The sequence below is a fragment of the Palaemon carinicauda genome, chromosome 28, assembly GCF_036898095.1.
Source record: "Palaemon carinicauda isolate YSFRI2023 chromosome 28, ASM3689809v2, whole genome shotgun sequence".
NCBI lineage: Eukaryota > Metazoa > Arthropoda > Malacostraca > Decapoda > Palaemonidae > Palaemon > Palaemon carinicauda.
This window is the reverse complement of record NC_090752.1, coordinates 42,079,316-42,093,678: the sequence shown is the minus strand read 5'-3', so window position 1 is coordinate 42,093,678 and position 14,363 is coordinate 42,079,316. Positions and strand designations below refer to the sequence as shown.

At 42.1% G+C, this 14,363-nt stretch overlaps 1 protein-coding gene across 1 annotated transcript in view; it reads right to left on the bottom strand.

Moving 5' to 3' along the window:
- LOC137621525 (tectonin beta-propeller repeat-containing protein 2-like) overlaps positions 1-14,363 on the bottom strand; it is a 124,564-nt gene that overhangs the window by 82,680 nt on the left and 27,521 nt on the right. The window contains exon 5 of the mRNA XM_068351884.1: positions 7,869-7,998. Within this exon, the coding sequence (XP_068207985.1) occupies positions 7,869-7,998 (130 nt within the window). The remainder of the gene's footprint in view (positions 1-7,868; positions 7,999-14,363) is intronic.

Sequence of the window (14,363 nt, the reverse complement as noted above, 5' to 3'; positions counted from 1 at the left end):
TTCTGCAAACCTGTAATGTTTGTGGGATCATCGGATTCCACAATATACAAGCAGATTAGTATGGGTAATCATATCAACTGCACTGTTCAACCATTATTAATTTGACAGGTCAGTAAAACCCCTCCAATGTTAAGCAGGCCATATAACTCTTAATAAAGACTCGCCCGCTAGCAGTTTTCAGCTTCTGACTAGTGGTATCAATGAGGGTACTAATAACTCTCAAGAGATGACTGTCAAGAAAGAGGTGTCTGTCAGCCAACAGATTTGTTACACTTTATACTGCAATAACATTCTTTGCTACTACTAGAAATTGGTTCTAGTAATAAACTGAAAAAAACCTGAATTTATTAGAATACTAGGAATATAGTTGGTTTATAACAAGAAATATGTTCAACTCTACTTGAAATACTTTTTTCATATTTCCAATACAAAAGAAATTAAATTTCCCCATATCTGTACAACCAATTTTCTTATGGACTGAGATCAACAGAACGATAGATGTCTTTTTATATTTTGTTTAACTGACCACAACAGATATGGATAGTCGTGAGAAAACCTTTCAAAGAAAATGGAAAATATTTCGTTTTTGATGTACAGCATTACAAATATGAAAAAAGGATACTGAGTAGAGTTGAACACATTTAATTCTATCATGTTATGATATTATGTAGAGATTACTTCTATTAAAAAATAACTGAAACAGTGAACTTCAAGGTTTGATTCTATTACGTAATCAAGATGTGCAGAGCTCTTTGGAGTCCGTTACAAACAACTAATAACCTTTATACAATTGATCCTGAACCACAAGCTTTCAATCTACTGTTCACCTTAGGCAATCTCATAACTTGGAGGATAGCTGCAGCAGTACATTCTCTATATATCTTTTACCACTTAAAACATTTTTTCACAATTGGCCTTAACCTGCCAGTAGGAGAAGCACATCTCCATCCATTTGAAAAGGATTCTGATAACTCCTCTATTGGTGACTGCTAAATTCCACTTCAGTAAATTCCCTTGCAGGTAAATTTGACCATAGTAAATAAGATTAAAGGAGCTTGCATAACATAATTCTCAATATACTTGTATATTTCTCAATGGTATATATCACAAGTGGCTCAATTGTTCAAACACCTAAATAAGCGGTATGAATAGTCGATTTAGTTCCTTGTAACAGAACAAATTTATGCCACTATATAAATATCTAAGTGAGCTCCTGGCATGAATAGTCAATTCATGTGTTTGTTACAGAATAAGTATACACCCTTTTTACACAATTCTTAACAGAATTTAGTTGGTGTTTCTACTTTTCTTTTAATAAAGTTAAACTTTGAACCCCTAAACCATGATGAAATTTATCTTATCCGAGAAAAATATACATATAACAGTAGCAAAACTAAGACATACTGGCATTTTGATCATTTTTATAAAGGTCCAGAATCTATTTTATCAACAGGATGCCATAATCACTCAGGAAGCCGTGCATACTTCAATGAAGAGTGCAGTACTGTAATGGGAACAGGAACAGTATCTACACGGGAAGCAATGGCTACTGTTCTACGAAATATTGATGATGAGGATACAGTCACAGTTGCAAACTATTCTTCGACTTTCAAAAAATGATATTTTAATTATAAAATAAATTTTTGAATATACTTACCCGGTGAATATACAATAGCTGCAACTCTGCGGCTCGACAGAAAACACACTCAAAAAACTCGCGAGCGATCGCCATGAAGGCTGCGGGTGTACCCACCAGCGCCACTATCGGCCAGATACCACTCTTGCATGTAAACAAACCCTTCAATTCTTCTCGTCCCGCTGCGTCTCTATTGGGGAGGAAGGGAGGGCCTTTAATTTATATATTCACCGGGTAAGTATATTCAAAAATTTATTTTATAATTAAAATATCATTTTTAAATATTTAACTTAGCCGGTGAATATATAATAGCTGATTCACACCCAAGGCGGTAGGTAGAGACCAGAGTTAATTAAGTTTACAGCGTATAAGCTAAGAGTTTTTGACAGTTATCAATATAACAAAACCAAAATATATAGGTACCTGGTAAGGAAGTTGACTTAGACGATTACTCTGCCTTATAAGTCTGTCTTCCTCACGAAGCCCAGCGATCCTCTTAGGATGCTGAAAGACTCCCAGGAGCTGAAGTATTAAGGGCTGCAACCCATACAACAGGACCTCATCAAACCCCTAATCTGGGCGCTCTCAAGAAATGACTTTGACCACCCGCCAAATCAACCAGGATGCGAAAGGCTTCTTAGCCTTCCGTACAACCCAAAAAACAATATTAAAAACATTTCAAGAGACAGATTAAAAAGGATATTGGAATTAGGGTAATGTAGTGGTAGAACCCTCACCCACTACTGCACTCGCTGCAACGAATGGACCCAGTGTGTAGCAGTCCTCGTAAAGAGTCTGGACATCTTTTAAGTAAAATGACGCGAACACTGACTTGCTTCTCCAAAAAGTCGCGTCCATAATACTTTGCAGAGATTTATTTTGCTTGAAGGCCACGGAGGTTGCTATATCTCTAACTTCGTGCGTCTTAACCTTAAGCAAACATCGGTCTTTCTCATTCAAGTGAGAATGAGCTTCTCGTATTAAAAAAATCTGATAAAATATGACAAAGCATTCTTTGACATAGGCAATGAAGGTTTCTTAACTGAGCACCCTAATGCCTCAGATTTACCTCGTAATGACTTAGTACGAGCTAAATAGAACTTAAGAGCTCTAACAGGACATAATACTCTTTCCAGTTCATTGCCTACGATCTCTGATAAGCAAGGAATATCAAAAGATTTAGGCCAAGGACGAGAAGGCAGTTCATTTTGGCCAGGAAACCAAGTTGAAGTGAACAAGTGGCTTTTTTCTGTAGAAAAGCCGATGTTCTTACTGAAGGCATGAAGTTCACTGACCCTTTTAGCCGAAGCCAAGCACACTAGGAAAAGTGTCTTGAGGGTGAGATCCTTCAGGGAGGCTGAATGTAATGGCTCAAACCTGTCTGACATGAGGAACCTTAGGACCACGTCTAAGTTCCATCCAGGAGTTGCCAAACGACGTTCCTTAGAGGTCTCGAAAGACTTAAGGAGATCTTGGAGATCTTTATTGTTGGAAAGATCTAAGTCTCTATGTCGAAAGACCGAAGCCAACATGCTCCTGTAGCCCTTAATCGTGGGAGCTGAAAGGGAGCGAACCTTTCTCAGATGTAAAAGAAAATCTGCGATTTGGGCTACAGAGGTACTGGACGAGGATACAGATGCTGACTTGCACCAGTCTCGAAAGACTTCCCACTTCGACTGGTATACTCTAATGGTAGAAGCTCTCCTAGCTCTTGCAATCGCACTGACTGCCTCCTTCGAAAAGCCTCGAGTTCTTGAGAGTCTTTCGATAGTCTGAAGGAAGTCAGACGAAGAGCGGGGAGGCTTTGATGGACATTCTTTACGTGGGGCTGACGTAACAGATCTACCCTTAGAGGAAGACTTCTTGGAAAGTCTACCAGCCATTGAAGTACCTCGGTGAACCACTCTCTCGCGGGCCAGAGGGTAGCAACCAACGTCAACCTTGTCCCTTCGTGAGAGGCGAACTTCTGCAGTACCTTGTTGACTATCTTGAATGGTGGGAATGCATATAAGTCCAGAAAAGACCAATCCAGTAGAAACGCGTCTATGTAGATTGCTTCTGTATCTAGGACTGGAGAGCAATAGATTGGTAACCTTTTGGTCAACGAGGAGGCAAAGAGGTCTATGGTGGGTTGACCCCAAATAGCCCAAAGACTCTTGCCCACGTCCTTGTGGAGGGTCCATTCCGTGGGTATCACCTGACCCCTCCGACTGAGACAGTCTGCCAAGACGTTCAAGTCCCCCTGGATGAATCTCGTCAACAGGGAGATGCCTCGAATTCTTGACCATAAGAGAAGGTCCCTTGCGATCTCGAGCAGCGTGAAAGAGTGTGTGCCTCCTTGCTTGGAGATGTACGCCAAAGCTGAGGTGTTGTCTGAGTTGACCTCTACCACTTAGTTTCGAAGAAGCTTTCGAATATCATCAAGGCCAAGTGGACTGCTAATAGCTCCTTGCCGTTGATGTGCATGCTCTTCTGACTTGAGGTCCACAGACCCGAGCATTCCCGACCGTCCAGGGTCGCAACCCCAACCCAAATCCTACGCGTCGGAGAACAAAGCGTGGTTTGGGTTCTTGACTGCTAGGGATAGTCCCTCTCTCAGACTGATATTGCTGTCCCACCATTTAGGGCATGCCTTCACTGGTTCGGAGACTGGGAATGATACCGTCTCTAACGTCTTGTCCTAGTTCTAGTGAGAGGCTAGATGGAACCGGAGAGGCAGAAGGTGTAGTCTCCCTAGTGAGACAAACTGCTCCAGGGATGAGAGAGTCCCTACGAGACTGTTCCAACTCCTGACTGAACAAACGTTATCTTTTCAGCATTAGTTGGACTTCGAGCAGGGCTTGTTCTAATCGGTGGCAGACGGAAAAGCCCGAAAAAAACTGGACTGCGAATCTCCATCCCCAAATATAGAATAATCTGGGATGGGATCAGTAGGGACTTTTAGGTTGACCAAAAGTCCCAACTCCCTGGCCAGACTCAACGTCCAATGTAGATCCTGCAGACAGCGAAGACTGGACGATGCTCTGAGAAGCCAGTCGTCCAAGTACAGGGAGGCTCGGATCCCCGATAGATGGAGGGATTTTGCCACATTCCTCATGAGCCTTGTAAACACGAGAGGAGCAGGACTGAGGCCAAAGCACAGGGCTCGAAACTGGTACCTCACATTCCTGTAAACAAACCTCAGAAACGACAGGGAATCCGGGTGTATAGGAATGTGGAAGTATGCCTCCTGAAGGTCGAGAGAGACCATCCAGCCACCTTCCATTAATGCTGTCAAGACAGCCTGGTAGACTTCATCGTGAAGTTTGTCTTGACAATGAACACATTGAGCGCACTTGCCTCTTACGTACTCCTGCAGTGAACATGGCTGCCAGATCATTGGAGCCATCCCTGAGGGACTTGTTCCTGCAGAGAACGTGGCTGTCAGATCATTGGAGCCATCCCTGAAAGCCTTGTTTATGCATGACATAATTGTACAGCAAAACTTCAAACGCTCCAAAAAAAGACTCCTAACAGGAGATGGTCTAGCTCTGAAGTCGACCATAAAATCTAGGAGCGTCTCATGGCCAGACGCCAGGGAGAGTCTATGAGTGTCATATCAGACTCTCGCTCTATAAGCCAGCTTAAAAGTAGGGAAAGCAAAGGCTGTCTCCCCCAAACTCCTCCTGGTGATAAACCAGTCGCCTAGCAAACGTAAAGCTCTCTTAGAAGAGCTAGAGAGCACTAGCTTATAAAAACAACGGTTTCGAAGTAGCTAGGCCTAGTGTAAACTCTGACGTTTAGGCGAACGAGGAGTAGCAGTTACAAAAAGATCCGGACAAAGATCCTTAAAAATCAGAATGATTCATTTAAAGTCCTTTAAAATAGTATTTAAAACATTTAAGCTTTGAAAGAAAAATGAACAAAACGTCAGAATCGATTTACTCTTTCTGCAAAGTGAAACCGTGATACTCTCTCTCTCTATCGTAACGATAGAGCGCAAACTGCGTAGCATAAATACACTAAACGTTAGTTCATCTTTGAAACAGTACGAAGACTATTCAAAGAAAAAACTTTCATAAAATATTTACTAAAAAAATTTCATTTAATAAGTTTTAAATCATTAGTTCTGTAAAAGTTATTTACGATTGAAAAGGGCTCAACGTTGTTTAACTTCGGTTTCCAAGTTAGGACCGCCTACTCTCAGGAAAGGTTGCATATAAACAAATCATTAAAATTTATTTTGATGTTTATTATAAATGGAAAGCTAATCGAAGAGGCCTAATAAAGGCGGTTGAGATATAAAATATATAGAGGAAAATCTATAATTAATTTGTAACGTGATAAGATAATTGCTAAAAGCCTAAAACACACTTCCGTCTAAGGGAAGGGTCGGCCATTTAAAAGTCAAAGAAAGTCCATACTCTCTCTCTTGTCATCAAAAATTAAATCTATCCAAAAATGAGTTCAAGATTTAAGATGAAGATAAAACACCTGCACTGCGAAAGCTCAAACCAAAATGAAGTACTTCACCAAAAATGTTGAGAAAACTCCAGGTTCTACAGCGAGTATTGATACGTCTTGTCGTCAAGGTCGACAGAGAAGAATTGAAGGGTTTGTTTACATGCAAGAGTGGTATCTGGCCGATAGTGGCGCTGGTGGGCACACCCGCAACCTTCATAGCGATCGCTCGCGAGTTTTTGAGTGTGTTTTCTGTCGAGCCGCTGAGTAGCAGCTATTATATATTCACCGGCTAAGTTAAATATTTAAAACTAAAATTTTTAAGAATATTGCATCCAATTTGTCATAAAAGAATTTTCTTTAAGTAAATTCAATTGCTTTACCACTGATTTTTAATGTACTTGCCCTAATTTTCATCCTAATCTAAGTACTGTATCAAATGTGGGCTAAAATATATTCATTTTTTTCTTTATCCAAAATTATTTCATTCATTCTGGTGGAATTTACCTATGGTCAAATTTACTGAGGTGGATTTTTCCATAATGGAATTTACCTGTTGTGAAATTTACTGAGGTAGATTTTTTCGTAGTGGTGGAGTTTTCCGTGGTGGAATTTACCTATAACCTCCTGAAAAATTCTCAGTTTATGAAGTCATGCTGAATACCATCCAGGCATGAAAATACAGGTTATCAATGTTGATAAGAAATCTGTGGAAGTGTAACTTAAGGATATTTTTAAAGTAGGGGGCTACCCATTATCATACAGTAGATAATAAATCCATTATAGAAGGGTTCTAGGTAAATTCCACTACCATGGAAAATTCCACAAAAGTAAATTCCACCTGGATGGCATTCAGCATGACTTCACAGACAGAATTTTTGAAGAAAATTTTTGTCTAACCTTCATCACGTCAAATAGAATAAGTTGTTTCAGCATTGAAGAAATGTACTGATCTGGCTAATTCCACTACCCAAAACACCACATTTTCCCATTTTTTTACATTAATTTAGAAAACCCTTTAGGGTCATAAAGTCTTTTTCTGTAAGTTTATGAACTTACAAACTCATCACAGGGTTTTCCACTGAGATGAAAATATTTATCCCAGACTTTCGGTGGATCTTTCAAATTCTGAAATATCCTTCAAAGTCTTTTCTTATCCCTCGTGAAAGATTTTTTCCCCAATCTCAAATTTGTCTTAATTTTTCTTGCATGCATCTCCAAAATGGCTTTACAGTATCCATGCTTTGGCTGGAAAGGTCTGCTTATCAGCATACTTGAGATTGGTTGTTAGAGAATTTGCTGTTTATTCCTAATTTTGTAGCAAAAATCCAAATGACCAGTAGCCAGGGCCTTACCACAGCATCCATCCCCATTCCTGCTTTGTCTTCCATCTCAAGAGGACCTTTTGCTATGTTAATTGAAATCCGTCAAGCTGTACCTATATAGACTTAGAAACTTCAGAGATGACATATCCCGACTGTTTTTACCAACATGACAAAGTGCAAATAAAATAAAGAACTCTGTCTGTTATTGGTGGAGGCAGGTATTTTTTTTTAGAGCCTAGAGATATGTATAGACTTGTTTCTGTTTTTATTTAGTGGTATTAACTGTGAATTCCCACTGAGTTGGTCTCAAATTTAATTCCTGCTCAATTCTAAGATAACTGTATAACTCATTGCTTAAATATATATCAAATGAAATTTTAGGTCTTTCAAAGAAATATATTATGGTGAAATAATCCAAGATTGTTCCTAGCAACAGATTTAAAGAAAGAATATCTTTAAAAGCTTACCTAGCTTTTTCCTTATTTTTTTCTTGGGTTTGTCCCTCATTACTAATGGTTCCATTTCACTGTCCTCTTGTGCCACTATCTGAGCACTTGTAACAATTTCTTCAAACTCTGGCTTCTGCGATGATTTCGTCTGAAATATCACCCACCAAATTTCATTAATGCAGTATAGCACAGTATTCATGAATAAAATGATGACATTTTATATACAGCATCTTATAAAATGTTTGCATCTTATATTCAATCATGTAATAATAATATTAACAAACATTCCAAATAACAAAGCTATGTAAATGAGGCTTTAATAAAAATGTTATTTTTATTAATAAAATAAATTTTTGAATATACTTACCCGGTGATTATATAAGCTGCAACTCTGTTGCTCGACAGAAAACTCTACGTTCAAAATACGCCAGCGATCGCTATGCAGGTAGGGGGTGTACATCAACAGCGCCATCTGTCTAGCAGGTACTCAGTACTCAATGTAAACACAGAACCAATTTTCTCCTCGGTCCACTGGGTCTCTATTGGGGAGGAAGGGAGGGTCCTTTAATATATAATCACCGGGTAAGTATATTCAAAAATTTATTTTATTAATAAAAATAACATTTTTCAATATTAAACTTAGCCGGTGATTATATAAGCTGATTCACACCCAGGGGGGTGGGTAGAGACCAGCATTACTTGTTTACATTATTATGAGCTAAGTATTTTGTATTTCATTTTAGCAGTTATTCAAAATAACAAACATAAAATAAATAAGTACCTGGTAAGGAAGTCGACTTGAACAATTACTCTGCCTTTTTAAGTACGTCTTCCTTACGGAGCCTCGCGATCCTCTTAGGATGCTGAGCGACCCCTAGGATCTGAAGTATCAAGGGTTGCAACCAATACAACAGGACCTCATCAAAACCTCTAATCTAGGCGCTTCTCAAGAAATGACTTTGACCACCCGCCAAATCAAGTAGGATGCGAAAGGCTTCTTAGCCTTCCAGACAACCCAAAAACAATAATAAAACATTTCAAGAGAAAGATTAAAAAGGTTATGGAATTAGAGAATTGTAGTGGTTGAGCCCTCACCCACTACTGCACTCGTTGCTACGAATGGTCCCAGAGTGTAGCAGTTCTCGTAAAGAGACTGGACATTCTTACGATAAAAAGACGCGACCACTGACTTGCTTTTCCAATAGGTTGCGTTGATTATACTTTGCAGAGATCTATTTTGTTTAAAGGCCACGGAAGTTGCGACAGCTCTAACTTCGTGTGTCCTTACCTTCAGCAAAGCTTGGTCTTCCTCATTCAGATGGGAATGAGCTTCTCGTATTAACAGTCTGATATAATAGGATAAAGCATTCTTTGACATAGGCAAAGATGGTTTCTTAACTGAACACCATAAAGCTTCAGACGGGCCTCATAAAGGTTTTTAAATAGAACTTAAGAGCTCTTACAGGACATAAGACTCTTTCTAGTTCATTTCCAACCATACGATAAGTTTGGAATATCGAACGATATTGGCCAAGGCCGAGAAGGCAGCTCGTGTTTGGCTAGAAAACCAAGTTGTAGAACATGTAGCCGTTTCGGATGAGAATCCGATGTTCTTGCTGAAGGCATGAATCTCACTGACTCTTTTAGCTGTGGCTAAGCATACCAGGAAAAGTGTCTTTAAGGTGAGATCTTTCAGGGAGGCTGATTGTAGCGGTTCGAACCTGTCTGACATAAGGAATCTTAGTACCACGTCTAAATTCCAACCAGGTGTAACCAAACGACGCTCCTTCGTGGTCTCAAAAGACTTAAGGAGGTCCTGTAGATCTTTATTGTTGGAAAGATCTAAGCCTCTGTGACGGAAGACTGATGCCAACATGCTTCTGTAACCCTTGATAGTGGGAGCTGAAAGAGATCGTTCTTTCCTCAGATATAAGAGGAAGTCAGCTATCTGAGTTACAGAGGTACTGGTCGAGGATACGGATACTGACTTGCACCAGTTTCGGAAGATTGGTAGACTCTAAGGGTGGATGTTCTCCTTGCTCTAGCAATCGCTCTGGCTGCCTCCTTCGAAAAGCCTCTAGCTCTCGAGAGTCTTTCGATAGTCTGAAGGCAGTCAGACGAAGAGCGTGGAGGCCTTGGTGTACCTTCTTTACGCGTGGCTGACGTAGAAGGTCCACCCTTAGGGAAAGTGTTCTGGGAACGTCTACTAGCCATCGAAGTACCTCGGTGAACCATTCTCTCGCGGGCCAGAGGGAAGCAACTAGCGTCAACCTTGTCCCTTCGTGAGAGGCGAACTTCTGCAGTACCTTGTTGACAATCATGAACGGAGGGAATGCATATAGATCTAGATGTGACCAATCTAGTAGAAAGGCATCTATATGAACTGCTGCTGGGTCCGGGATTGGTGAGCAAAATATTGGGAGCCTCTTGGTCATCGAGGTTGCAAAGAGATCTATGGTTGGCTGGCCCCAGGTGGCCCAAAGTCTCTTGCATACATCCTTGTGGAGGGTCCATTCTGTTGGAATTATTTGTCCCTTCCGACTGAGACAATCTGCCATGACATTCAAGTTGCCTTGGATGAACCTCGTTACTAGTGATATGTCTAGACCTTTTGACCAGGTGAGGAGGTCCCTTGCGATCTCGTACAATGTCAGAGAGTAGGTCCCTCCTTGCTTGGAGATGTACGCCAAAGCCGTGGTGTTGTCCGAGATCACCTCCACCACTTTGCCTTGAAGGAGAGACCTGAAGCTTTTCCAGGTCAGACGTACTGCCAGTAGCTCCTTGCAGTTGAAATGCATTGTCCTTTGACTCGAGTTCCATAATCCCGAGCATTCCCGACCGTCTAATGTCGCACCCCAGCCTACGTCCAATGCGTCCGAGAAGAGAACGTGGTTGGGAGTCTGAACAGTCAGGGGAAGACCCTCTCTAAGGTTGATATAGTCCTTTCACCAAGTCAGACAAGACTTTATCTTTCCGGAAACCGGGATCGAGACCGCTTCTAGCGTCTTGTCCTTTTCCAGTGAAAAGCTAGATGGTATAGAAGAGGACGGAGGTGTAGTCTTCCTAGTGACACAAATTGATCCACGGATGACAGTGTCCCTACCAGACTCATCCACAGCCTGACTGGGCAGCGTTCCTTCTTCAGCATCTTCTGGATGGATAGCAGGGCTGGGGGCTGATCGTCTTGTTCAGCAACGTCCTCATCAGAGGGTTCCTCATCCGAAACTGATGAGGAAACGGCAACGGAGTGGGCAACGTCTGACTCGCTGAATCCGGTCGCACTGGTGGATGCGTGACGGAGCCGGACGCAATATCATGGAACTGCTGCACAGTCTGTGAACTGTCAACAACCATGGGTGCGCGAGGAAGTACAGCGTCAACCCGAAACTGTCTAGACTGTCTGGGTTGTGCAGTCAACACCCTACCGGGTTGCTGAGGTTGACGCACTGCGTCACAACAAGTCACCTCTGCTGGTTGTTGAACGTCCTGAACGTCAACAACCACCTCCAAGCGTCGCTTAACGTCAACGTGCGACTGGCAACCCACACTGGGTCGCATCGGTGGAGGAACCACCTCAACTGGCAGACGCGAGTAGGTTACCTCAGCGTCAACAGGGCGCACAACCGACCGGTTGGAAGGTTGTTGGCTAGAAGGAGGAACCACCTCAACTGGCAGACGCGAGTAGGTTACCTCAGCGTCAACAGGGCGCACAACCGACCGGTTGGAAGGTTGTTGGCCAGAAGGTTCTTCTCCGCATTTAAGTCCTCTATCAAGGACGCAAGCTTGGACTGCATGTCTTGCAGCAAAGCCCATTTAGGGTCTACGGGAGCAGGTGTGGCAACAGACGGGGTTAGCGACTGAGGCGGAACCATTTACCATCCCTGAAAGCCTTGTTATGTGTGACATAATAGTACAGCAAAACTTCAAAGGCTCGACAAAAGTTGAGAAGTTAACCTGTAAACAACTTGGAGCGTCTCCTGGCTAGGCGCCAGGGCGAGTCTACCAGAATTGGGAAGTCTATCTGGGCAGAGGCATGAACTCCCAACCCGAGAACTTCTCTCGTGTCCTATCAGACTCTCGCTCTATAAGCCAGTTTAAAAGAAGGGAAATCAAAGGCTGTATCCCTAAAACTCCTCCTGGTGCAAAAACCAGTCACCTAGCCAACGTAACGCTCTCTAGGAGAGCGAGAGAGCACTAGCTTAAAAACAACGGCTTCGAAGTAGCTAGGCCTAGTGTAAGTTCTGACGTTTAGGCGAACGAGGAGCAGCAGTTACAAGATCCGGACGAAGATCCTTAAAAAATCATCATGATTTAATTAAAGTCCATAGGAGGCTAAGCAGCTTAAGGCTCCTCTCCAAATGACAGAGTCCTCAAGGGAATATCAGTAGGAGGGAGAACAGCACTTTCTCATCTACAGGAACCTTGTCCGATAAAAGCTAGGTTACCTCAGTGAGTCTCTCACTGGTGCATTAGTAGCAGACCAGAAGGCAACGTCATGTAACTGCTTGACAGTCTGTGAACTGTCAACAACTGAACTGTCAACCACAACAGGTGCGTGAGGACATACAGTGTTCACTCAAGACTGCTTTGACTGTCTATACTGAGCAGTCAAAACAACTCTAGAATGCGGAGGTTGACGCACCGCGTCAAAACAAAACAACTTAGACTGTTGTTGTACCTCGCGAACGTCAACGGAAGGTTCCGTGCGTTACTGAACGTCAACATGCGGCTGGCAGGGTGCACTGGAACGCATGGGTGGCGGGACTCTCTCAGGTGGAGTGCGGCAGAAGGTCGCCTCAGCGTCCACAGGACGCACAACCGTGGTTGGTTGTAGGCTAGAGGTTGGTGCAGTGTCAACCTTCTCCGCACGAAAGTCCCGCATCAATGACGTTAACTGAGACTGCATGGTCTGCAGCAAAGACCACTTAGGGTCTACAGGAGCAGGTGCGGCAACAGACGGTGTGACTGCCTGATGCGGTACCGCTTTGCCTCTCTTAGGAGGTGAGCAGTCGTCGGAAGACTGCAGCGAGTCCGAACTGACCCAGTGGCTACAACTGGGCCGTTGGACTTGCGCGGAAGGGACCGACTTGCGCTTAATAAGCTGCGAGACCTTGGTCCATGGTTTCTTACGAGAAACCTCTTACGCAGACGAGAAATAAATGGGCTCTCTCGTCTTTGTGTGGGTGGGGCGATCTTGGGTAGATACGCCCGAAACCACGGAGGGAAACGTCTGTTCGTTGATCAAGGCCTGACGAACCCATAAGTCGTTCGACATTACTTCTCCCCTGGGCTTGGGAGCTTGCAAGAGGTCCCGGACTAGGTGAACGACAGGCACGAACAGACGAACCCTCGGACACAACACTTTAACACTTTGCGCATATCACTTTATCACTTCGATTTTCTGTTTTGCACTTATTTCACTGAAATCGAAACTTTTACTGATTTCTACCTGAAATACGCAATTCTACCCTCATTAAAAGGTAGTAATTGCGAAATCAGTCGTATAATGCAGCTCATTAATACTAGCAAAAAACAGAAAACATATATAAAGATAAAAAATTCAGTGGCTGGGAAAGAGACTAAACACTAGTTCAATTAAACTACGTTTACAATCTCTCACCGCACATAGCCTGGGGACAAGAATAAAACCCTAGAAACGTTTTATCTTCTTCCCCGTACAGCGACTAGGGACGAGAGTAACACGAGAAAAACATTACCCGCTTGAACGGAACGTTTTCTCTCCTCTCTCTCCCTCCGTCTCTATCTCTCTCTCTCTTTCTCTCTTGATTTCGCACCTAAGAGAAGAGCCCAATTATATATCGTCAAAAAAACATGTTATTTGACTAAAGGAAAAAAACTGAAAGGTTTTCCAAATAAAAAGTTCCTTTAATTCAGAATTTAAAACATTAAAGCTAAGAAAGAATGAACAAAACGTCAGAATCGATTTACTCTTACTGCAAAGTGAAACCGTGATACACTCTCTCTCTATCGTAACGATAGAGCGCATGTTGAACGTCCTGAACGTCAACAACTGCGTAGTCTAAAAAACTAAACGTTAGTTCATCTTTGAAAACAGTACGAAGACTATCAAAGAAATTCTTTCATAAAACATTAAATTTAAAAAGTTTTAAATTCTTTAAAGGCTAAATACGATATAACGGGCTCAACGTTGATTAACTTCGGTTCCAAGTTAGGACCGCCTACTATCAGGAAAGGTCGCATATAAACAAAACATAAATATTATCTTTATATGTTTATAATAAATGGAAAGTTAATCGAAGAGGCCTAATAAAGGCGGAGAGATATAAAATATATAGATCTATAACGTGTTAAGCAAAATTACTAAAAACCTAAACACACTTCCGTCTAAGGGAAGGGTCGGCCATTTAAAAGTGAAAGAGAGTCCATACTCTCTTTGTCACCCTAATCAAATCTATCCAAAACGAGTTCAAGTTTTGAGATGAAGATAAAACACCTGCATAGCGAAAGCTCAAAACTAGAATAGTGTACTTC